The 23501-nt window shown below is 41.1% G+C and overlaps 1 protein-coding gene across 2 annotated transcripts; it reads right to left on the reverse strand.

The window, feature by feature from the left end:
* Positions 1-1443: 1443 nt before the first annotated feature.
* LOC114269325 (magnesium transporter MRS2-3) lies at positions 1444-12977 on the reverse strand. Of its 2 annotated transcripts, none has more exons than XM_082899933.1 (6): positions 12424-12977; positions 10981-11214; positions 10741-10869; positions 2698-2861; positions 2382-2610; positions 1444-1980 (listed from the first exon to the last, which is right to left on the reverse strand). In XM_082899933.1, exons 1-6 carry the CDS (start codon positions 12823-12825, stop codon positions 1693-1695), a joined length of 1446 nt encoding a protein of 481 aa, XP_082756059.1. In that variant the 5' UTR covers positions 12826-12977; the 3' UTR covers positions 1444-1692. The 2 variants fall into 2 exon arrangements, with proteins under 2 accessions (XP_082756059.1, XP_082756058.1); XM_082899932.1 differs by having other exon boundaries at positions 10981-11217; positions 12424-12951.
* Positions 12978-23501: the final 10524 nt, after the last annotated feature.

The following is a 23501-nucleotide window of genomic DNA, read 5'->3' on the forward strand; positions in this document are numbered from 1 at the left end:
GCCCAAAGCTCAGCCATTAGCCCTTCTGATATGCACAGAATAATAGATTGTAGCAGGACCCCTAAGCCCATATACACAAAATAATACATTTTTTCTTTCTTTTTTTTCTTTTCTTTGTTTGTGTGTGTTTGTAATTTTAGTGAGAAAATAAAATTAAAATTGAAAAACTAATGCCGTGTTTGGTTGAGGAATTTGAGGAGGGATTTAGAAAGGAAAATGAAAAAAATAGGTGAAATATGAATAAAACACACCCACATTTCACCTAGTTTCATATGCTTTTTCTCTTTCTTTTTTCAAATTCCTCTCTAAATCCCTCCACCAAACACAGCATAAGTGAATAAAATAGAACTACGAAATTGGTTACTATATTTTATGAGTATAAAGATAAATGCAATTTAATAAAATAACCATGATGAATATAATTTTTATATTTCGACAAATAAAGATTTTTGTTGTATTCACTGTGCAATTCTGATTATTGTGATGCATATCAAAATTTTGTATTATAAAACTTCATTTTTCTAATAAAATTGGAGAAAACTAAAAATAGTCCGAATTCAAGCATGCGTTAGGCCCAAATTATGTCCATGGACCCAATTCGGCCCAAAGCACACAAGACCATGTATTTTAAGGCCATTGGTAAGGCCTCGAATATAAGAATTTAGGATGGGCTACCCAGTCTGTTGACCAAACAAAGCTCATGGCCTACGCTTGAGCTAGGGCCGGGGCCTTCAATTTTACGGTCTAGAGACCATTTTTTTTTTTTTTCAAGGAAGGGTTTAGAGTCAGACAGGCACAGTCCAGCGTCTAAGCAGGCACAGTCAGTCCAGTGTCCAGGCTTACTCCCTTATGGTGAAGAAGGGCCTGGCTTGTTTTCACTTCGAGATTGGATTAGAGCGTGCTCTTAAGTTTGTGAAGGTCCATCGCGGATCATGTTTCGATAATCTGAATCGTTGAATATATAAAGTTTGTCGAGTACTTTATTTTTGTAAAAAATTACTTTGATCGGATATCGACAACTACTTGATCGATCAAATTTCTGTCAACAATAAATATAATTTTCAAAATCAATTATTGATAAAAATTTAATCCGATCAAGTAATTATCAACATCTGATCAATGTGATTTTTTATGAATAAAATACTCAACAAGCTCTACACATTAAACGGTTCGAATTATCGAAACAGAATCCGTAATGAACCTCCAATAAAAAATGTATTTTTTTTTTTTTCTTCCCTAAATGATCCCACTCATCCAAACATAACATAGGGTCATGCTGGGTCATGCTTCCTGTTTGGTGTAATTTTTTGTAAATTGAAAATTGATAATAAAGAAACAAAAGTTAAAATTAATCAACTTTTTTTCAACTTGTTTAAATTATTTTTGCCCCAAACTGTAAGCACAAGCTGTAGACATAAACTCCCAAACAAACAAATGAGTAAATAAATAAAACTACAAACAGCATCTATAAGAAATTCTCATATTCCTATTACATTTTGAATGACATTCTCATCCATAGATGGTACATAATTTCAAGAATTATAGAATCTTTCAATCTGAAGTCCTTTATTCACCATTGAAAGCTTCAGGAATTTATGTGGAAACTTTTCAAGTATGCCCAAATATCAGTTTGCCCATATATCAATTTGGGTGTTTCCAAGTATTAAGCAACAAACAATTTTTTGCATAAAATCACTCAAGCAAGCGTTTATGCTTACACCAAGCAATAGCAATCACGTACAAAAATATGCTGCCAGTAGCACTGCCACCGACAGTCCACAGGAACTCTTGCATCCCAGCTTTTTCTTCATTAAAGAGATCGATTTTGATGTTCATGCCGAAAATTCCAGCCACAACGACAAATGCACTCACCACAAGGGTTGCCGTTGTCAACATGACCCCCATCTGAAGGAGATGATTCTGTTTGTCATCTAGCATAATGTTAATGTAGTCCTCTGTGTCGTCGACGTACTCCCTCAGCTTCCAAGAGCACCCCCCCCCCCCAAAAAAAAAAAGAAAGGAAAATGATTATATAATATGCACAGTGTATACTGACAAGTTTCAGAAATTGAAATCATGGGTTATGTTGGATTTGGTTGAGGTTAATTGTTATCATTAGTATTTTCAATGAATTGATATTAATTTGTTAAGTTTAATTGTTTATTCTGAATGTCATCTACTCATAATTTTCAAACTTATGTTGTTAAAATTGTAGTTATAAAACAATGTTAATATTATCAATTAAATAAAAAGATAAATTGAAAAATTATTGCAGGATTTTGAGTTTTGTGAATTTTATAGAATGCCAAGACCAATAAGCAATTCTTAATAAGAACACACAAATTGATTGTAAACAAACTTAAAAGTGTTGAGTTGCATACCGTGGATAGTTTATTCAATGTACCATCAATCTGAACGAAGTACGCTTCCAGGAGCATTTCAAGTTCCTCCACATCAAGATTCTTGCTTATGGCACTACGGGTGGTACTCGTGTGGGTCCCATGGCTGTCTCTGCCAATTACATTATATTGAGGGTTATCAATATTTTGAAGATTGCCTTCATAACTGGTGGATCCCTCATTTCCTTCCAATGAAATTTCAGCAGGAATCCTGATGTATGACAAGAAACATATTTCATTTGCATGTAATCATGATGTAAAGACTGGGGAACGAAGCAATATGTGGGATATTACATGCCTGTCATCCATGTCCGATCGAAGAACATCATCTTCCATACCATCTTGCTCGTTCATAGACGATTGAGAAGAATCTTCAAGGTGTTGTTGCACCATTTTCTCAGTCAGATACATCTCTGCCATATCTTCATCATCATCTAATAAGTGTTCTAATTCGTCCCTTACCTGAGAAAGAAATGCATGCATCTCAATCGGAAAAAAACAAGAAAGGAACAGATTCAACAGGAGAACCTAGGAAATAAAGATGGCCATGAGATCATGGAGTAATACCAGCTTCCGGTAAGAAAAATTGTGTCGATAAAATATAAAAAATGGACTGAGAGAACCCATATTTGACGAATCCATATACCCATAAGCTTTCAGTACATAACAAATTCAGGCTAGTAACACCAGCGATTGAGCATTGGCCCTTGTGAAAGCTTCTCCTCAGTATGTTAAGTTAACTTCAGCCCAAATCAAACAGAATTGACAAATTTCTCAGGATGGTCCAGTGGCTACTACACGGATTTCCAGACAGAACTCTTGGCATTTCCATTGCATGAGTTCAACAAGTTCAGCTTACAGAACAGTTAATTTCACGTATGCATTCATGTATCCATCTAGTTTCAATGTAAAAAGCTATTGTAAAGCAGACATCACATAAATAAAACATATTCTTGGACATTAAGTAAGACGTCGTATAAATTGGCACAGCCCTATCCTTCATGAAGGCATTATCTTGATATAGTCAAGTCCTTTATTGTCAAAACAGCTTCAGAATTCAGAATTAATAGAAAATCAGTTCTTCCAAAATCTAAATATAAGCAGCTATTACTAATAAAACTAAAAGACACTAGTCCCAATTGCAGGAATACTAAACAACAATATATGTTATGAGGGTGCAAAACAAGTTCCACTCTTTAAACACCATACTCAACATACGCAACTCACTTTATTCAACCCAACAAACCTGGGTCTCAATTACTCAGGGTCAGCTATAATTATAAAGTGTGACTACAAGTTTTATGTGTAAGAATGTGTTCTCCTTTTTCCTTATAAGATTAGGAATTAGGGTCCTACTAGACTTGTGATGTATTCATGTAGGATTAGGAATTAGGGTTCTATATAACTGATGTATTCTTTGTCAATCTAACATACAGTTTCATTTAGAAAACTTACATGGTATCAGAGCCACCACCGGAACCCTAGAAGCCATTTGCTATTTTCTGACTCTGAGTTGGCTCTGGTTCGTAGTTCTTCCCTTTGTTTCGTGATTGGTTCTCCCTTGCGACTGGGTCTCTATCATCTTTGATCCGTGGCTCAGTGTGAGTCGTTGGTCCAGTGTGATCTGTAGGTCCCTAGCGCATCTCTCTACATCGCTGGATTGTGGTTTTCCAATTCGCTGTCCCTATCTGTCTCGCTGGTTCTCCTTAGGGCTTCAACATCGTCGCAATCAAGCCCTCTGGTTATCTCTCTCTCTCTCTCTCTCTCTCTCTCTCTCTCTCGTATTGAGCTCTCTGGTTATCCCTCTCTCTCTCTCTCTCTCTCTCTCTCTTGTATTGTTATTAGTATCTGAGTTCACCAGTATTTGACCCAATTGTGCTAACTTTGGGATTATTACAGTTTGACCCCTCTGATTAAGTTGTTTTATACTTAAACACCATAAACTTTGCTTTATTACAATGTCGGATACTAAAATCCAAGCCATCAAATACAAACTCACTCGTGGCAATTATGCCTATTGGGCCAGTATTGTGAAGAATTTTCTTCTTAGTCAAAAAAAAATGGAGCTATGTTTCTTATTCTGATTCTGGTTCTGTTCCTCGTCCATCGGATCCAAAGGCGAAAGGGTATCAGACTTCCTGTGACTTTTGGGATTGTGCTAATGCCCAAGTTCTGACTTGGTTCCATAACTCTGTGGATGATTGTATTGGAATGATGTTTTCCAAGTACAGTACTGCCAGTGAGGTGTGGGATTATTTACTAGGTGTTTATCAGCAGTCCAACTTTGCTAAGCGATATGAGTTGGAAACAGCTCTTCAGAATGCTCGTTAGCAGGATTAGACTATTCAAGACTTCTATATTGAGATGACAGGTCTCTGGGATCAGCTGGTTCTTATGGAACCACCTAGTCTCAAGATACTAGATGCTTATCTTGAGTTTCGGGAGCAAGGTCGTTTAGTGCAATTCTTAACAGCTCTCTCCCCTCAGTATAAGGCTATCTGACGTGGCATTCTTCACCGATCTCCTCTTCTATCTGTGGATGCTATTGTTCGTGAGTTTCGCTCCGAGGAAACCCGTTTTAAGACGGCTAGTCAGACTCTGCCTCCTTTTGTCTTCTTCGCTCCTGCCAAGCCTCCCTTGTTATCGACCCCACCTCCTTATTAGCTTCAGGCCACTGCGAAACCCAAGAAAGGACCATTAGAGCCAGATGAGTGTTTTTTGCCATCAGAGGGGTCATTGGAAGAACAACTGTCCCAAGAAGGAACATCAGCCTGCTCCGTCTTCTCAGACACAGTTCTGTGATCCTACCTCAGGTACTTTCCGACCTCTTGCCGCTTATACTACATTTACTCCGGCTCTCGATCCTGACTTGGCTTCCTTAAGTGCTCAGGTTACACAACTTCAGCATTTTTACTCCACCTCTTAGCCATCCCCATCTGACTCCGTTCTTACCTCTCTTCATTCAGGTTAGCTTGGGTCCTCCTCAGGTATCCCTTCTTCTGTCTGGCCTTTTGATTCTGGTACCTCTCATCATATGACTCCTCACATTTTCTTACTTCAAAACTATATTCCCCCACCCGTTCCTATTACTATTAATACTGCTAATGGATCTGGTATGTCTATTTTGTCTATTGAGTCTATCTTACCATCTGCTATGTCTGCTGTTACTATTCCTTCTGTTCTTTATGTCCCTCAACTATCTGTCAGTTTATTATCTATTAGTCAACTTGATGCGTCTGGTTTTGATGTTATCTTTTCATCTTCTATTTGTTGTGTGCAGGATCGGGTGTCCAAGAAACAAATTGGGACTGGCCGTAAAGTTGGAGATCTCTATGTGGTTGAAAGCTTGCATCTCCCCTTATCCACCTCTCCAGCTGCACTTTCCTCATTTCAGTTATATTCTTAGTCAAATTAGTTTTACTTATGGCATTCTTGCCTTAATCATATGTCTGTTGGCCACTTAGAGTCTTTAGCTCAGTTAGGGTTGTTAGGTAAAATTTCTCCAAGCCAAATTGATGAACGTCGAGAGTGTAAACTTGCCAAAATGTCAGTTTTACCATTTAATAAAAATCTATTTATGTTTCTCATTTTTCTCTTGTGTATACTGATATTTGGGGACCCTCTCCTGTTCTTAATAAAAAGGGTTTAGTATACTATGTGTCTTTTGTTGATGATTGCACCCGTTACACATGGGTTTATTTTATGACTCATAAGCCTGACTTTTACCAGATATACCGTACTTTTCAGTCTATGGTCACCACACAATTTGGGTCTACTATTAAATTGTTGCGGTCTAACTTGGGTGAGGAATACTTTAAAACTGAATTTTGAAAATATTTGGCCAACTTGGGTATCATTCACCAAACTTCTTGTACTGATACACCTGCCCAAAATGGTCGAGCTGAACGTAAATACCATCATCTCCTTAAGAGAGCTAGGTCTCTCCTTCCATCTGTCTCCGTTCTAGCTCCGTTTTGGGGTGAGGCAGTTCTTACTGCTGCTTTTCTTCTCAACCGTATGCTTACCCCCCTTCTTTCTGGTCAGTCTCCTTATGAGGCTCTGTTTTCTCAACTTCCTAATTACTCCCTCCTTCGTGTGTTTGGGTCTACTTATTTTGTCCTTTTACCCCGTAAAAATAGGACTAAACTTAGTGCCCGGTCTGTCCTATGTGTTTTTTTGGGTTATAGCCTCATTCAAAAAGGTTATCGCTGTTATGATCCTATTTCTTATCGCCTTTATGTCTCCCGCCATGTTGCCTTTCTCGAACATCTATCTTACTTTCAGCTTCTTCCTTTCACTAACCCAGTTTTCAAAGAGGATTTGGTTCATATTGATCCATTTCCTTTTGAGGTCCTGTCTGATGAGTACATCTCCACAGTTTCTCCTGAGCTTGTTCCATCTTCTCCTCCTGCTTCACCTCTGACTGCATCTCCTCCTTTGTCTTCTCCTCCTCATCCGTTGTTAGTTTATTCTCGTCGCAAGGCTCCTCCTCCACCAGTTGTCTCTGCCTCTACTGCTGAATCCTCCTGCTTCTGACGACTCTGATCCTGCTACACACTGACATCCTCCTCGTGGGCGTCATCCTCCAAACAGGTTGGGTTGGTCTAATACTTGTTTTTCTGCTTCCTATCGTACCTTTTTGTCTACTATTCACTCTTTTGCAGAACCTTAGTCTTACAAAGAAGCCTGTCAGGATCCTCATTGGTTTCAAGCTAGGGAGGATGAGTTGTTTGCTCTACAGAAAACTAGTACTTGGGAGTTGATTCCTTTGCCTGCTGGTAAGAATCTGGTTGGTTACAAATGGATCTACAAAATCAAGACTCATTCTGATAGTTCTCTTGAGCAATACAAAGCTCGTTTGGTGGCCAAAGGTTTCTCCTAGGAGTGTGGTATTGATTATGAGGTGACATTTGCTCCTATTGCCAAGATGATTACTGTCCGAACTTTGATCTCTGTCGCTGTTGTTCATTATTGGCCTCTTTATCAGATGGATGTTAAGAATGTTTTTCTTAATGGCCATCTCACTAAGAAAGTGTACATGCGTCCTCCCCTTGGTCTTCACCATTCCTCTAGCCAGGTTTGTCGTCTTCGGCGTGCTCTGTATGGTCTGAAGCAGTCTCCTCGTGTTTGGTATGATCACTTTCAAACTGCTGTTATCGAGCTTGGGTTTCATCCTTCTCCTTCCGACTCTGTTTTATTTCTAAGACATACCTCAGCTAGTTTTGTTGCTCTCTTACTATATGTGGATGACATGATTATTACTGGCTTTGACTCTTCTGTTATCTCTGAGGTCAAGCAGCATCTCTTCCGTACCTTCGAAATGAAAGATCTGAGACCATTGCGGTATTTTCTTGGTATTAAGGTGGCTTCTTCTCTTAAGGGTTACTTTCTGTCCCAGGCTGCCAACGAGGTTATCCATCGTGCCGGACTTACTGACACTAAGCTTTCTGATACCCCCATTGAGCTTAATGTAAAGCTCAATACTACTGATGGTGTTCTTCTAGACGATCCTACGCAGTGTTGTCAAAGGTGTGCCTAGGCGCCAGGCGAGGCGAGGCGCAGTCGGCGCGACTTGAGGAGGCCCAGGCGAGGCGAGGTATAACAGTCGCGCGCCTTGGGTGCGCCTGGAAGAGGTGCAGAGAGGCGCAAGTCGCGCGCCTAGTCGGGCTTCTTCGGTTTGTGCTTAATTCATATCTGACGGCTGAAAATTGTGAAGCTCTTGCCTCCAACACATACGATTACAACTCAGATGCAATACAATACATCTGAAAAGAGAAGAGGACTCGAATTGAACCTAATCGAAGCCCTAATCTGTGTTCTCCTTCGACGAAGCTCCTTCGACTCCTTCCGACTGGGCTTGTCTCTTTCTCTCGAACCAGGAACTCCTCCTCCTCTTCTTCTTCTTCGCGAACCTTTGTCGAACCTCCTTCGACTCCTTCTTCGAACCTCGATCGTTTTTTTTTTTTTTCTTCTGCTTCGCTCGTTGGGCTCCTCTCCTTCTTCCGACTGGGCTCTTCTCTGTCGAATCGAAACTCTGTTTGTTTTTTTTTTTTTTTTTTTCTTCCCCTTTTATTCTGCTAGTTAGTTCTGTTCTATTTTTTGTTTTTATTTTTTTCCTTTGTTTTGACTGTCTCTGTTAAAAAAAAAAAAAAATGGCATACATGAATTAAATTAAATTAATTAATTAATTCATACATAAATAGATTATACTGAAATAAATAAATTAGATACATTACATAAATTAATTAATTAATTAATTCATACATACATTACATTCATTATGATTATACATACATTACATTACATTCATTATGATTATTACATACATAAATAAAAAAAATAGATACGTTACATTCATTATGATTATACTGAAATTGATTCATCATTATACTGAAATTGTTATTTAATTTAAACATTATACTGAAATTGTTATAATCATAATAATTAATTTATGAATTAATTATTTTTATTTTTTGAATTAATTATATAATCATATAATCATAATAATTTTTATTTATGAATTAATTATTTTTTTTATTTATGTATGTATGAATTAATTAATTAATTTATTTATTTATGTATGTAATAATCATAATAATTAATTAATTTATGTATCTATTTTTTTATTTATGTATGTATGAATTAATTAATTATACTGAAATTGTTATTTAATTTAAACATTATACTGAAATTGTATGTATGAAATTGTTATTTTTTTTTTATTTATGTAATAATCATTATACTGAAATTGTTTTTTTTCTGTTATTTATTTTTGGTGTTGTGTAGTAAGTACTAGTATGTAAAAAATTGTCTTAGTACTATGAATGATTAGTTTATATTAATTTTTCTATTTTTTACGAAGATTGTGCGCCTTACTTCAATAAAGCCCGCGCCTCGCCTTGCGCCTAGGCCCCGAGGGACCTTCAGCGCTTTAGTGCACCTTGAGCCTTTAAAAACACTGATCCTACGTAATATCACAAGCTTGTGGGTTGCTTAGTCTATTTGATAGTTACTCGCCCTGATCTTACCTACGTTGTCCATGTGGTTAGTCAGTTTGTTTTTGCTCCTCGCTCTACACATTGGGCTGCTTTGCTTTGGATTCTTCGTTATCTTTACAGTACTATCTTCCAGGACTTGCTATTCTCTTCTACTTCTTCCTTAGACTTGGTGGCTTATGGTGATGCTGATTGGGCTGGTGATGTTAATGATCGTAAATCTATTTCTGATTTCTGTATGTTTTTTGGCGATTCCCTGATTTCTTGAAAAAACAAGAAACAAGCTGTTATTGCCCGTTCTACTACAGAAGCTGAGTATCGTGCTATGGCTCATGCTACTGCTGAAATTGTCTGGTTTCGTGGTCTCTTATCTGACTTGGGTGTCCCTCAATCTTTCCCGACCTCCCTTTATTGTGACTACCGAAGTGCTATTCAAATTGCTCGTAACACTGTCTTTCATAAACAGACAAAGCATATTAAAATTGATTGTCACTTTGCCCGTCAGCATCTGCAATCTGGCTTTATCTCGCTTCCTTTTGTCTCTTCGGCTCTGTAACTTGCTGACTTCTTCACCAAGAGTTACACCACTGCTCGGTTTCGATTTTTTCTTCACAAACTCTCAACGTTTCCTACTAAAACACCTTGAGTTTGAGCGGGGGTGTGAGAATGTGTTCTCCTTTTTCCTTATAAGATTAGGAATTAGTGTTCTATATAAATAATATATTCTTTGGCAATCTAATATACAGTTTCATTCAGAAAACTTAAAGTTGGCTATAAACTTATCACAACCCTCCTTTCTCCAGGCTTGGAACCGGATAAGTAAAAAGATCAGATAGTATGCATGACTCAGGAGGAGTGAAACGGCCATTCCTTAATAATGACCTTCCAAATCAAGAAGCTGGGAGGGGTAAACTGAACAAAACCTTGATCATTGAGAAAATATGCATACGATGGTTGTTCTCACACGATTCCGTGTTCACAAACTTAAAAGCCCGAGCTTTTACGTCTTTTAGCAAACAAATGTAAACACCACACTTGGGAATCTGTGATAATAAAAAAGCATTGTTGTCCATTTATTTACCCACCAATGAAATAGGATGAATAAGAGCAATATGTATTTAACATGAATTCAACAACTATTAACTACCTTGTAGATTAGTGAGGCATAGATAATGTATAGTTCAGCTAACAAGGAATTGTCAAAGATTAACATGGTTTCAAATTCAACCTCTATATTTATCATTAACCCTAGTTATACTGACTGAAAACAAAAGCCCATAATAAGATCTTGGAAGGCTAAAATTAAATCAAGTGGTGGAAATACAAGTACAAGCCAAACCACTTACCTTTTGAACACGCCCAGTTATTGCAACCAAACGGCTTTTAATCTGACGCACACGTTCCAAATTAAGAGTACTGATTTTTGAAGTCAGCTTATCTAAGGCTGGATGAGCTTCTTGTTCCAATGTCCTTGCCTAGATTAAAATTACAAGAAAAATCAATACAATAACGAGAAAAATAAGTGAAATCAACAATATGAATGCATAGAAAAATAACAATAATAAGTAATTAGTAAAGTTACTTACTTCATTGTCCAAGCAACTGCAAGCAGCCTCAAGGCAGGCCTCCAAAGCAATAAACTCAAATGGAAGAACTTTCAATGCATCTTGTTTCTCAAGAGTTTGTTTCCCATCCACCTTACCTTCGTCATCTTTTGGCGGGAAGCCTCCGGATAACTTTTGAGGGCTATTTAACCTTGAATGTGGCTCTACCAAATCATACAAATTTGTCCAGTCTGTGTCATCAGCATTGACCCCACCCTCCTTTCCAAACAGCACATGAAACAATCAGCCAACAATACTTAAAATAAACAATACAGACATTATGAGTTCTCAAGATTAAAGCACATAACTTGAAAACCATAACCACAACAAAACCAGAAGTCAATTCAGTGCAAAATTAGGAAAGTTGAAGTTTTTTTTTTTTTTTTTTTTTGAGAAATAGGAACGTTGAAGTTTTAGCCCTTAGATCAACAATGGGTGTTTACCAAATGTCAGAAACAGATAGCATGTCATTTGGCCACATAATGATAATTGTAGAGTTATTTTTAAACAAAAACAAAAAATAAAATCCATGTTCTTTTAAAACTTATTTCTCAAATCCACGCTGTTTTGAACTTAACCCATTTTATTTTGTGAGGTCATGTTTAAAAAACACAACTTTAAAACATGACTTCTCTAGAGTCGTATTTTCAAACCACCACTTCAATTAGTATATTGTAAAAAATTTTGAAGTAGTGTTTTTTACTTCAGCGTTGAAGTTGTGTGATTTCAAGAAACACATACATAGGTTTGGGGGAATAAATTCAGAATTGTAAACTCCATACCATTCAATCTTGTCTTTCGAGTATAAAGGAGTTAAAAATAACCTAATTGCAATTACTTCAGGTGATTGAGGCTCCGTTTGGGAAGAAAAAAGCCAGGCTTTTTTTGGCTAAAATAGCCACAAAAAACAAAATAGGCTATTTTAATCACAAAAAACAAAACATCAAATCCAACCCATAATCATTACAATACTCTCTCACAAAAAAACTAAAAAAAGCCAAAAAGTCCTTCCCAAACCAAGCTAAAAAAGCCAAAAAAAAATTAAAAAGGCAACCTACTACCCAAACGGAGGCTGAATCAGCCCATAGAGTTTTTTTTTTTTTTTTTATTTATAATTAAAATATTATACAAAATTTCAGCTAAGACAATCATATATTTTCAACTAGATTTTTCATCAATGGAGCTACCACTCTCAACAAATTTCCCCGCGAAAACTGCTCGAATCTGTTGAAATTTTGTAATTAGTGAGAAAATTAACAGCAATTAAGCGAGTAAATTGAAAAAGGGCAAACCATTAAACACCTCATAAATCCCAATTACAGTGTGCAATTGACTTACCTACATAGATAAATCAATTGAACAAAATTCATAATTCACACATACATATATACATACACAAATATATGTATAAGATGAGAGAGAAACCTGGGATGTGGTAGCTTGATGGTGGCGCAAGATGCGTCTCTGAAGCTCCTCAACGAAGGGCATCACAGAAGGGTCTCGAGAATTGAGCAAAAGAACTTCCTGAGCTGTGATTATGGCTTTGATGTGCTCGAGATTTATCACGATGGCCCGTTCGCGACCCAACACCGTGGACGGGTACGACAGAATTGGGTCCAAGATCCGGAGATCTCTTGCGGGCAGACCCGTTCGCCGCATGATAGCGTGCTTCCCGGCCTCCTCGACCTGTGCTCGGCCTGTGGCGTCCAGGAGGAGCCACGGCCTCACCCCTGTCGCCTTCTTCCTCATCACTCCGACTCCTCCGCCCCACCTCACGGCGTCGCCGTCGTCGTCCGGCGGAAGCGGAGGATGAGTACCTCTCATCATGGTCTCTCTCTCTCACTTTCTCTCTCTTCGGTGATATCTTACTTACATCATTACATGTTGGGTTTAAGATTAAAGTGGAGTGAAGTGACAACTACACAGTGCTTTCTGGGTGCCTTTATTTACACACTAAGTAATTTATTCATCCAACGCCAATTTTTTTAATTATTATTCTGTCTATAAAGAGAATTATCAAAATATTCCCTTCTTCTCTATCTCTCTTTTCTCTCTCCTCCGAAGTCCTAACCAGTAGCTCCTTCTTCCGCCGCTGCCGGTGACTTCCCCATCTCCTGTCACTGCCAACCTCTCTCCCGCATCCTTTCGCAGCTGCCAATGTCTCTTTTGCCTTCTCCATCCATCGCAAGCACTCCTCCACAACTTAGATTTCGCGATCTTCTCTTCCGGTAAATCGCACATCTCTCGCTCGCCCTCTCTCTCTCTCATGCTTTTGTGGAAGGGGGTTTTGGTGGCTATGGGGAGGGGGTGAAAGATCTATGGTGCCACTGCAAACCCTAGTCGATGCCAGTGATGACGCTGCCACGCCACTAGCTTCGTGCCATCCTCTCCACCCCTCTGCGCCACCCTTGCAGCACCTCTCCCGTCAGCTTCCCTCTCCAGCCCCCTCCCTCCGATACCCTTCTCCCACCATTCTTTCCCTTCTTCTTCTTCATTTTCCCTTCGCCTCTGAAACCTTAGATCCGAAGTGGGGGAGGTTGAAGGGCAGATCGCAATGGTGGCTTGAAGAAGAGAGGGCAAGGGGGAGGGGCTAACACCGGCGTCGGCGACAGAGCTGGGTTGCAGGTGGTAGCGGTGGCGGGGTGTGTAATTAAGGGTAAAAATGAAACATTGTGTGTACTGAACAAATTTATTATTTATTAAATTATTAAAAGTGTGAATTAAGCATTGGTGTGTCTTGAGATGATATGTGGTGTGTAAACAAAGGCACCCGTGCTTTCTAGATTAGTGAATTTTTAGGAAACAAGGGCATTGATGGGAATGTTTTTACAATGGAGTCCTTGAATATTTTGTTTACTACACAAAAGCCTAGATCTCCCTCATCTCTTGCCTTTTATGGTCCAGCATCTTCTAGCCATATCTACTAGATGGAGATGTGTGGCGACAATAGATCCGACGACGAAGAGAGAGCCATGTTTATGGAGTTCAAGAGCCAGACAAAATGGCATCAATTTCTACCATTTTGGCCAAACGGAAGTAAGTAACGAATTTTTTTTTTTAATTTTATGTTGAACTACATATCCAGATTTGGATCCCTTCTCTCTCGCATTTTTCAGAAACTCATAACCCAATCCTCTCTCTATCTCTCTCTCTCCAGACCTACATTCTTGTGCCTCCGTTCTCCCCATTAACAAACCCATCGACGAAGATGGAAGGCTTCCAGTGCCACTGGACTCTATCATTTGAGAAGCTTTGTTTACCCAAATAATTACCAAAGGTTAGATTTTTTTTTTTTTTTTTTGGGGTATAAATGTGAGAATTAAAATAATTTTAATTCAGAAAAAAGAATACCTCCTGCCATGATGTTCAAGCCTTTGAATCTTTATCCTTGAATGATCAAATCTTGAATGTATAAACAAAACTTACTCACAAAACACTTTTACAGAACCATATGGGAAAAGTGAAAGGAACAGAATTTCAAGCCTATTTTTATTCACAAAACAATGTCTGTGTTTGATGGCTATCACAGACATATATATAGATAGGCTTGGACCCATATCCAAGTATAACTCTGTGGGGACATAAATTTTGAATGATAACACGTGGCCGAGGCGTGACCGAAGTGACAGCAGAGGTGCCATGTGTCCTGGTCATGACGTCGAGATAATCTCGGCAAGACCGAGGTTATTTGCGAAGAAATTGGAATCCGGGATAAGCAGATAAGGGACAAGAGTTCTAGAAAGAGAGAGGACTTCAGTTTGGGTAAAGATAAGACTCTTAGAGAGTTTATCCTAATTCTACTGGGAGTCTAAGATTAGCAGTAATCCTAAGCCCATTGGGGCTATGCTTCTATTGGGACTAGGATTGTATTGGCTATAAAAGAGAGGCATCCCCATGGGTCTAAGGTACGCAATTTATATTCTGAATAGTGAGTTAACCATTTTTTCTATCTTTGAGAGATAACTGACTTGATCGTCAGAGTGCCCCCAGGTGAACGAACCACCACCGGAATCTCTTCTTTCTGTTGCAGGTCGTTCGGGCTTAATCTATTCTGCTAGTGTTCTCCAGCTGAGTACTAGTTTAGCAGTGTGGTCGGAAATTGACACACACAATTTGGTGCCGTCTGTGGGAAAGAAAGGAGAATAGATGGCCAACGACGGACAGAAAGAGAAGGTTGGGGACGACATCCCTACTGGGAGTGGGAAACCTGTAGACCTTGACGTCGAAGGAGACAACTACAACAGAGAGACTCAAGATAAGAATCACAAAGGAAAGGACGTCGGCCAGGAAGGCGACGTACCAAAGAAAACGGACCGAAGCGGGTACTATAACGAGGACGACCTCCAGGTATGAAAAGAAAGATGCCTGCGGAGGGACGATGAGGTAAAGGCCATGGTGAACAAATTGGCGGACCTATAAACAGTGGTCAATTTCATGATGTAGAATAACGTCATGCAACCACCATACCCACTGCAAGATACGCCGATTCCAGCGACAAAGAAAAATGCCCAAAAAGAGGGGCAAAAAACAGTCCCCACAGCCCCTCAGCACACTAGGGCCGAGAAACACTCTCACCGGCCTTCAAGGGAGGTCGGGCGAGGAGAGTCAAGAAGGGAAGAATCGAGGAGGACATATCGCACCAAGGAAGCCAACCCTAAAGAACACCGGCATGTTCAAGGACAGGAGTTGTGCTTCGATGCAACTAATGGAGAAAGATCCAAGAGGACTCACAATGACACATAGTAGTGCACCGAAAAGGCTGAAATCTAGAGATAGCCGAGCTCCTGGACGGACAAAGGAAGATCTGAGAGCTTACCTCCAAAGGAAGCGGAAAGATGCCGAGGTTAATTCTCCGGTTAAGCCAAGAACACCGTTCTCGGTAGAATTGGACAAATTTGAGCCCCTGAAAAGATTCAGTATGCCGAGGTTCTAGATATATAATGGTAAATCGGACCCCAACTTTTACGTCTGTTTATACCTGAACTTGATGGCATTGTACACTAGGAACGAGCCATTGCTTTGCAAGATGTTCCCCTCATCCTTCAGGGAAATCGCATCGGATTGGTTTTACAAATTGCCGAAAGGAACTGTGAAGACCTGGGAAGGCCTGGCCGAGATGTTCGTGGCCAGGTTCGTGACAAACAAACTACAGCCATTAAGGGTAGATGCCCTGATGGCTCTGAGAATTAGTGAGGATGAAGGCCTTAGGGCCTATACTAAAAGGTATTATGAGGTGTTCAACCGAATACCCGAGTGCAACCAAGAGGTGGCGGTCGTGTCTTTCAAGAACGGCCTAAAAGATGATTGTTTACTACGAAATTCATTGGCAAAGACATTGCCAAAAAGCATAGAGGAGCTCATGGCCAGAATTGAGAAATATACCAGAGCCGAGGAAGACATGCCAGGGACTAAGGCGACAAAGCAAGAGAAAGGAAACGACTCGCCGAAGCGAAACCGAGGTAACAATGGATCCAACAAGCAAGAGATAGGACTGAGGGCTGCACAGGCAGTCACAACTGTATTCCGAATCCCAATTCACAAAGTCCTGGATAAAATCCGAACCCAACCCTACTTTAGAGCACCAGCAAGGGTACTAGGAGAGTTTATGGGAAGAAACCTTAGTAAGCATTGTGCTTACCACAACGAAAATGGGCATTTGACTCAAGGTTGTAGAGCCTTGAAGGCACATCTAGAAGACCTGGTAAGGCAGGGCCATTTAAGGGACCTTGTAGACGAGGCCAGGACAAGGGAAAAGCAGGCAAGACTGCCTCAGGCACCAGCAGCTCCACCTCCCCCAGCACAACAATCGTAGGCAGGCAGACCTCGGGTAATTAATGTAATTCACTCGAAGGTTAACGAAAACGAAATACGGGGGGAGACCCAGAAGGTAAATCACTTGCAGCATGTGTACCAGGTTCGGCAGAAAAGACCTCGGCCGAGGAGTGCCAAGGACCAGTAGTGTCCTTTATTGAAGCCAACCTGGAGATGGTACAACATCCACACAACGATGCCTTGGTAGTATCCCTCCAGGTTAGAGAGTGCCAAGTGAAGCGCATCCTAATTGACCAAGGCAGCTCTTGTGACAACATGTATGTCAGGTGTTATAAGGAGCTTGGCCTTCACCCAGACGATATGGAGTAGTCCAACAGTCCAATGATTGGGTTCAATGGAATGCCGATGTGGCCACTAGGAGCAGCAAGCTTGGAGGTGCAGACTGGTACCAAAAAGATAAAAATAGAATTCACCATAATCGACACACCCTCCTCCTACAATGCCATCTTAGGAAGGCCATGGCTGTATGTAATGGGGCTGTTCCCTCAATGTTGCATCGGCTATTGCAGTTCCTAACAGAGCATGGGATAGAGGACGTTAGAGGGGATCAGCTGCAGGCAAAGAACTGCTCCATGGCAGCAATGAAATCCACCTGCAGCATACGAGAACCAGAGACAATAGAGATCGAAGTCTAGACCGTGGAAGTCCTAGATAACGTCGGCAAAGAGCCAGCCAAGAAGAGTGAAGAAGCCCTGAAGAAAATCCTTGTCCAGCAAGGGGATGAGGAACGCTTCTTCTTTCTCTGCTCGGGCTTAGCCAAGGAAGAGGAAACAGAACTGGAGGCTTTCTTGAGAGCAAACATTGAGGTATTTGCCTGGACGCCTTATGAGATGCCTGGCATTGACCTCGAGGTCACCTGTCATAAACTAAACGTAGACAGATCGGCCAAACCTGTAATCTAACGAGCAAGAAGACCGACGTTGATGCATGTTGAGGCAGTGGAAGAGGAAATAGATAGACTTCTGGAGGCCAAGGCCATTCGAGAGGTAAATTACCCGACATGGCTATCAAATACAGTGGTGGTGAAGAAAAAGAATGGTAAATGGAGGATCTGCGTGGACTTTACTAGCCTAAACAAGGCATGTCCCAAAGACAGTTTCCCATTACCTAAGATTGACCAATTGGTGGATGCCACTTCAGGGCATAGAAGGATGAGCTTCCTGGATGCCTATAGAGGGTACCACCAGATAGCCATGTACCCCCAAGATGAGGAGAAGACTGCATTTATCACCCCAAAAGGGCTGTATTGCTACAGAGTGATGCCTTTTGGGTTAAAAAATGCAAGAGCAACTTACCAAAGATTGGTAACCAAGATGTTCGGACACCTAATTGGCCGAATAATGGAGGTATACATCGATGACATGGTCATGAAGACCAGGGAACCTAAGGACCATCTGGAAGACTTAAAGGCAGTCTTTGACATCCTAAAACATATCGGCTTTGACTCAATGCATCGAAGTGTGCATTTGGAGTGCATTTGGAGTTGGATCTGGTAAGTTCTTGGGATACTTGGTGACCAGAAGGGGTATTGAGGCCAGCCTAGATCAGATCAAGGCCATCATAGAACTGAAAAGCCCAACATCTGTGAAGTAAGTACAGATGTTGACTGGAAGGGTTACAACCCTGAATAGGTTCATCAGCAGAAGTTCTGACAAATGCAAACCCTTCTTCAGCTTAGTGAAGAAGGCCACAAACTTCTTATGGACAGAAGAGTGCGAAGTCGCCTTGGCCGACTTGAAGAAGTATTTGACCACGACTCTAGTTCTCTCAAATCCAGAACCTGAAGAGGAGCTGTTCCTGTACTTAGCAGTTTCGGAACATGCGGTAAGCGCAGTGGTAATCTGAGAAGAAAATGGGGAGCAAATGGCAGTTTACTACGTGAGTAAAATCCTGGCTGATGCAGAAACTAGGTATTTACCCTTGGAGAAGTTAACGCTGGCTTTAGTAATGGCTTCAAAGAAACTGAACCATTACTTTCAAGCCCACAAAATTATGGTGCTAACTGAATATCCTTTGAAGTCCCTGTTGCAGCAGGGAGATCTGACAGACAGAATAGCCAGATGGGCAGTGGCCTTGGGCCAATATGACCTAGAATACAGACCTAGAATACAGACCTAGAACAGCAATCAAAGGCCCAGTTTTGGCCGACTTCGTGGCCGAGTTCACACTAGGAGCCATCGTACATCAGGCTCGTTGAGCCGAGGTGAACGATGTCCAAGAGAGCAAAGAGGAGCCCATCTGCGAGCAACGGAACAAAGGAAGGAAGAAAAACTTAGGCCCTGCAGCATTTATATCGGCGACTCCTTTCGACCGTTTGTTGATGGGAGTTTAAACTAACAAGGAGTGGGGGTAGGAGTAGTACTGGTATCTCCAGATGGACAGATAGTAGAACAATCCATTCATTTGGGGTTTAAGGCCTCAAACAATGAAGCAGAGTATGAAGTACTGATTGTAGGACTAAAACTGGCAGTAGCAGTAGAAGCAGATGAGGTGATAGTCTTCTGTGACTCTCAGCTTATAGTCAGCCAGACAACATGCGAGTTCGCAGCCCGAGACGAAAGGATGTCGGCCTATGTAAAGGAGGTCGGCAGATTGATAGCCCTGTTTCAGAATTACCGACTACAGCAGATTAGCTGAGATGATAACAGTCACGCTGATGCCCTGGCCAACCTGGCAAGTGCAATACAACCTGGAAAGGCAATGACGATAATAGTTGACTACTTGTTGGGCCCGAGCATCGAACCACTGACCACAAAGCGTGAAACAATGTGTGTGGACATGGGACCAAGCTGGATGGATGCAATAATAGCATTCTTGAAAGAAAGAAAACTGCCAAATGATCACAAGGAGGCACACAAGATCAGATTGAAGTCGACAAGATTCAGTTTGACAGCAGAGGGACATCTCTACAGAAGATCATTCACTGGACCCCTTTTGAGGTGTGTACATCCTTCACAAGTTGAATATTTTTTGTATGAAATACATGAAGGAGTGTAGAAGCCACTCTAAGGGTAGATCACTTGCTCATAGGGCCATTACCCAAGGGTATTGGTGGCCTTACATGCTGAAAGATACAGAAGCCTATGTCAAGAAGTGTGAAAAGTGCCAAAGGTTTGCACCACTGATACACCAACCAGCAGTAGACCTAAACCCAATATCCAGTTGCTGGTAGCAATATATTACTTCACCAAGTAGATAGAAGCTGAACCCCTTGCCAAGATCCGAGACGTGGATATGAAGAACTTCATATGGAGGAACATCATCACCAAGTTTGGGATCCAAAGAGCAATAATAGCTGACAATGGAACACAGTTTGACAGTAAGCTAATCAAAAACTTCTGTGCAAAATTCAAAATCAGGAATTATTTTTTCACTCCGAGTTTTCCCCAAAGTAGTGGACAAGCAGAAGCATCCGACAAAGTCATATTGGATGGGATCAAGAAAAGGCTGCAAGCAGCAAAGGGAAAATGGGTGGACGAGTTGCCCAGTGTACTTTGGACATATCAGACTACGCCGAGAAGATCAACAGGGGAATCCCCATTTGCCATGGCTTATGGCACAGAGGCAGTAATCCCATTGGAGGTCGGCATCCCAAGGATCAGAACCCAGGTAGTAGAGAATGGGACCAATGAGGCATTCTTAGCCCAAGATCTGGATCTGCTAGAAGAGAGAAGAGAGAAAGCAGCAATTCAGCTGGGGGCATACCAACAGTACCTTGCCAGGGCTTATAATAAGAAAGTCAAGCCAAGGGAGTTTCAAGTCAGTGACCTCGTCCTGAGAAAGGTCATCGGCAACAAGAAGGATCCTAGAGAAGGCAAGCTTGGCCCGAATTGGGAGGGACCCTATAGAATCATCTCTGTATTAGGCAATGGGGCACATCAGCTTGAAGATAGCGAAGGCAAGGAGTTGCTAAGGCCTTCGAATACTTACAATCTGAAATTTTTCTATTATTAGACTTTCTTGTTCTTTGTTATTAGCTGAAGTAATAATAAAATTTTAGCTTATTTTTTACACTTGTGACTGATGAGATACTTGATGATGTTTCCGAAATACATACTTAATGAGAACCAAAGTGGAACTTAGGTTCACATTAGGGGGTAGAGAATTGGAAAATGGTTCTTGAAAGATGAAATTAGTTTAACGCTTGTTGAAATTTTAAATTTACAAGTTGAAGTTAAACCAAGGTCATGTTTAAGGCTTGTTGAAATTTAAATTTACAAGTTGAAGTTTAACCGAGGTCATGTTTAACACTTGTTGAAATTCTAAATTTACAAGTTGAAGTTAAACGGAGGTCATGTTTAACGCTTGTTGAAATTTAAATTTACAAGTTGAAGTTAACCCGAGGTCATGTTTAACGCTTGCTGAAATTTAAATTTACAAGTTGAAGTTAAACCGAGGTCATGTTTAACGCTTGTTGAAATTTTAAATTTACAAGTTGAAGTTAAACGGAGGTCATGTTTAACGCTTGTTAAAATTTTAAATTTACAAGTTGAAGTTAAACTGACTTTGTGTTAAAGGAAGATTGGTTTAAACACTTGTTGAAATTTTTGAAAAATTTACAAGTTAAGCCAAGGTTGAAACGAAATAAGTACTTGCGTACTTGCCGAGATAAAAGCATTGGTTTGTATAAACCGAGATATATCACCCTGAAAAGATTACACAGTTAAGGTGTACGTTGAAGACATGCAACATGTTCTTAGTATAAGAGTCATACAAGAACAGAAAAAAGAGGATGAACATTCAAAGAAAATATTAGAGAATGCATTCAGAAAAGAAAGAAGGCACTTCGGCCTAAACATTGAAAATTAATTGTTCAGACTACAAAGTGACATGTCGGCCGACTTAAAACTTACCCTGCTCCAAAAAGAAGAAAAACAAAGTACAAAGTACAGGAAGTAAAGAAGAAAGCATCAAAACAAACTACTCGGCGTCAGCAGCAGGTTATGTCTCACCCCTAGAAGACAGTTGGGAAGACCTCTCAGCTGCTTTCTCAGTCGCGAGCTCAGCATCAATCTCCTGAAGAGTTTGATCAAGGCTCTTCTTGGCGATGGGCACCTCGGAGTCTATCTTCTGAGAGGAGGCATCTTTAGAGACCTTACCCTCCTTATCCTGAGACAAGTCTATGACTTGCTCATTCAGAGTAGGGGACTTGGCCCCAGAGACTTCCTTCACATTCCTCACCAAAGCTTCATCCTCAGACTCGGAATCGTCTTCGGATTGGATTGGGGTAGGGGGAAATGGCAGGGGGAGGTCGTCGGTATTCTTGAGGGGGGAGTCCTCAGGGACGTCAAGTTTTTTGAGGGCAGCCATCCAACCAAGGGTGAAACCCTTGTTGCATGCCTGCTTCACCTGACTCTTGTAGTCCGCCATGACATCAGCCACCCCCTCAGCATACGCTTTCTCATCGGCGGCCTTGATCTCAGCATCTTTTATGGCCAGGGCAGTCCGGAGCTTGGCTTGAGCCTCAGCGGTTTTTATTAAGGGCTCATTCTTCTCGGCTTCAAGGACTTTCTTAATGGCCTCTACGGTGTCAGCTTTCTCCTCAGCCGCGTCCTGAGCTTTTACAGCTACCTCGGCTTGATCTGTCAAGGTCTTCATTTTGTCCTTGGCCCTATTGAGGGACTTTTGTAAAGCGGCGACCTCCCTGATTCTGTCGGCCAACTCCTTCCTTATTTCAAAAGCTTGCATTGAGAATGAGTGGGCATGCTGGATCGCTTGAAAGAAAATGAACAAGATAAAAGTTAGTAAAATTCTTTGAGTATGAAAGAATGGAGAAAGAAAAATACCAAGTGTGAAAGACTTACTTGAACTTAATATTGGAGCATCAGAGCGAAATTCTCGTAATCGCTCATCTCGGCGTTTCGGTTAAGATCGTTTGGAAGGAGCAGAGCCGTAGAGAGGGCGACGCCGACTTCGAGGTCAGCCGCACTGTCGCCAGCTCTGACCGGCTTGTCCTCAATGGTGATCGGGAGGGCTCAGGGGGCATCTGGTTTCATTGGCCCCGAGGTTGTGGCCGACTCAGACCTTGGCCTTTTTGATCGAGTGGATTGGGATGGTTCGGCCTCGGTGGGCCTCTTCTCGGCGGTGAAAGTGGTCTTTTCACTCTTAGCCAATTTTGAAATTGGCAAGGTGTCCTCAATATCAATATGAGTCATCGTTGCCTTTGGCTTAGCCTTCTTGAGCCTTTTTCGTTTCAGCTTTGGGTGAGGCTGAGCTGGTGCTGGTTGAGCGTCAACGGTGGATGGGATGTCGGCCAAGAGATTTTCAGCGACTGCTTTCTTGCGGCCCATCTCAGCAGCGAAAACAGTTCGGTGTCGTCGACGGCGTTGAGATGGTAGGATCAGTTGTGGAGCCAAGGTAGATAGCTGCTTTGCTGGATCAAAGGTTGACCCCTGATCTAGCCGAGATGATGAAGTCATGGGAGGAGTAGTGGCGGACGGAGGAGACTGACTCTTCTTCTTCTTTAGAACGTCGAGAAGAACCGTCTTGTAAGTATGAATGAAGTTGAGTAGCAAAGGGGCTCTCCGCTTGTGAAGTGACAGATCCAGTAGCTTCTTCAAGTCCTTGCTGGGGAAGAAGGACTTGCGAAAGCCCTTTGGTGGCTATGGAAGAGCTGCAAAAAGAAGAGCACAGATGTTAGAACAAAGTATTGAAACTTAAAAAGAAAAAAA

This window comes from Camellia sinensis, chromosome 12 (assembly GCF_055761805.1).
Source record: "Camellia sinensis isolate YWXY chromosome 12, ASM5576180v1, whole genome shotgun sequence".
Lineage (NCBI taxonomy): Eukaryota > Viridiplantae > Streptophyta > Magnoliopsida > Ericales > Theaceae > Camellia > Camellia sinensis.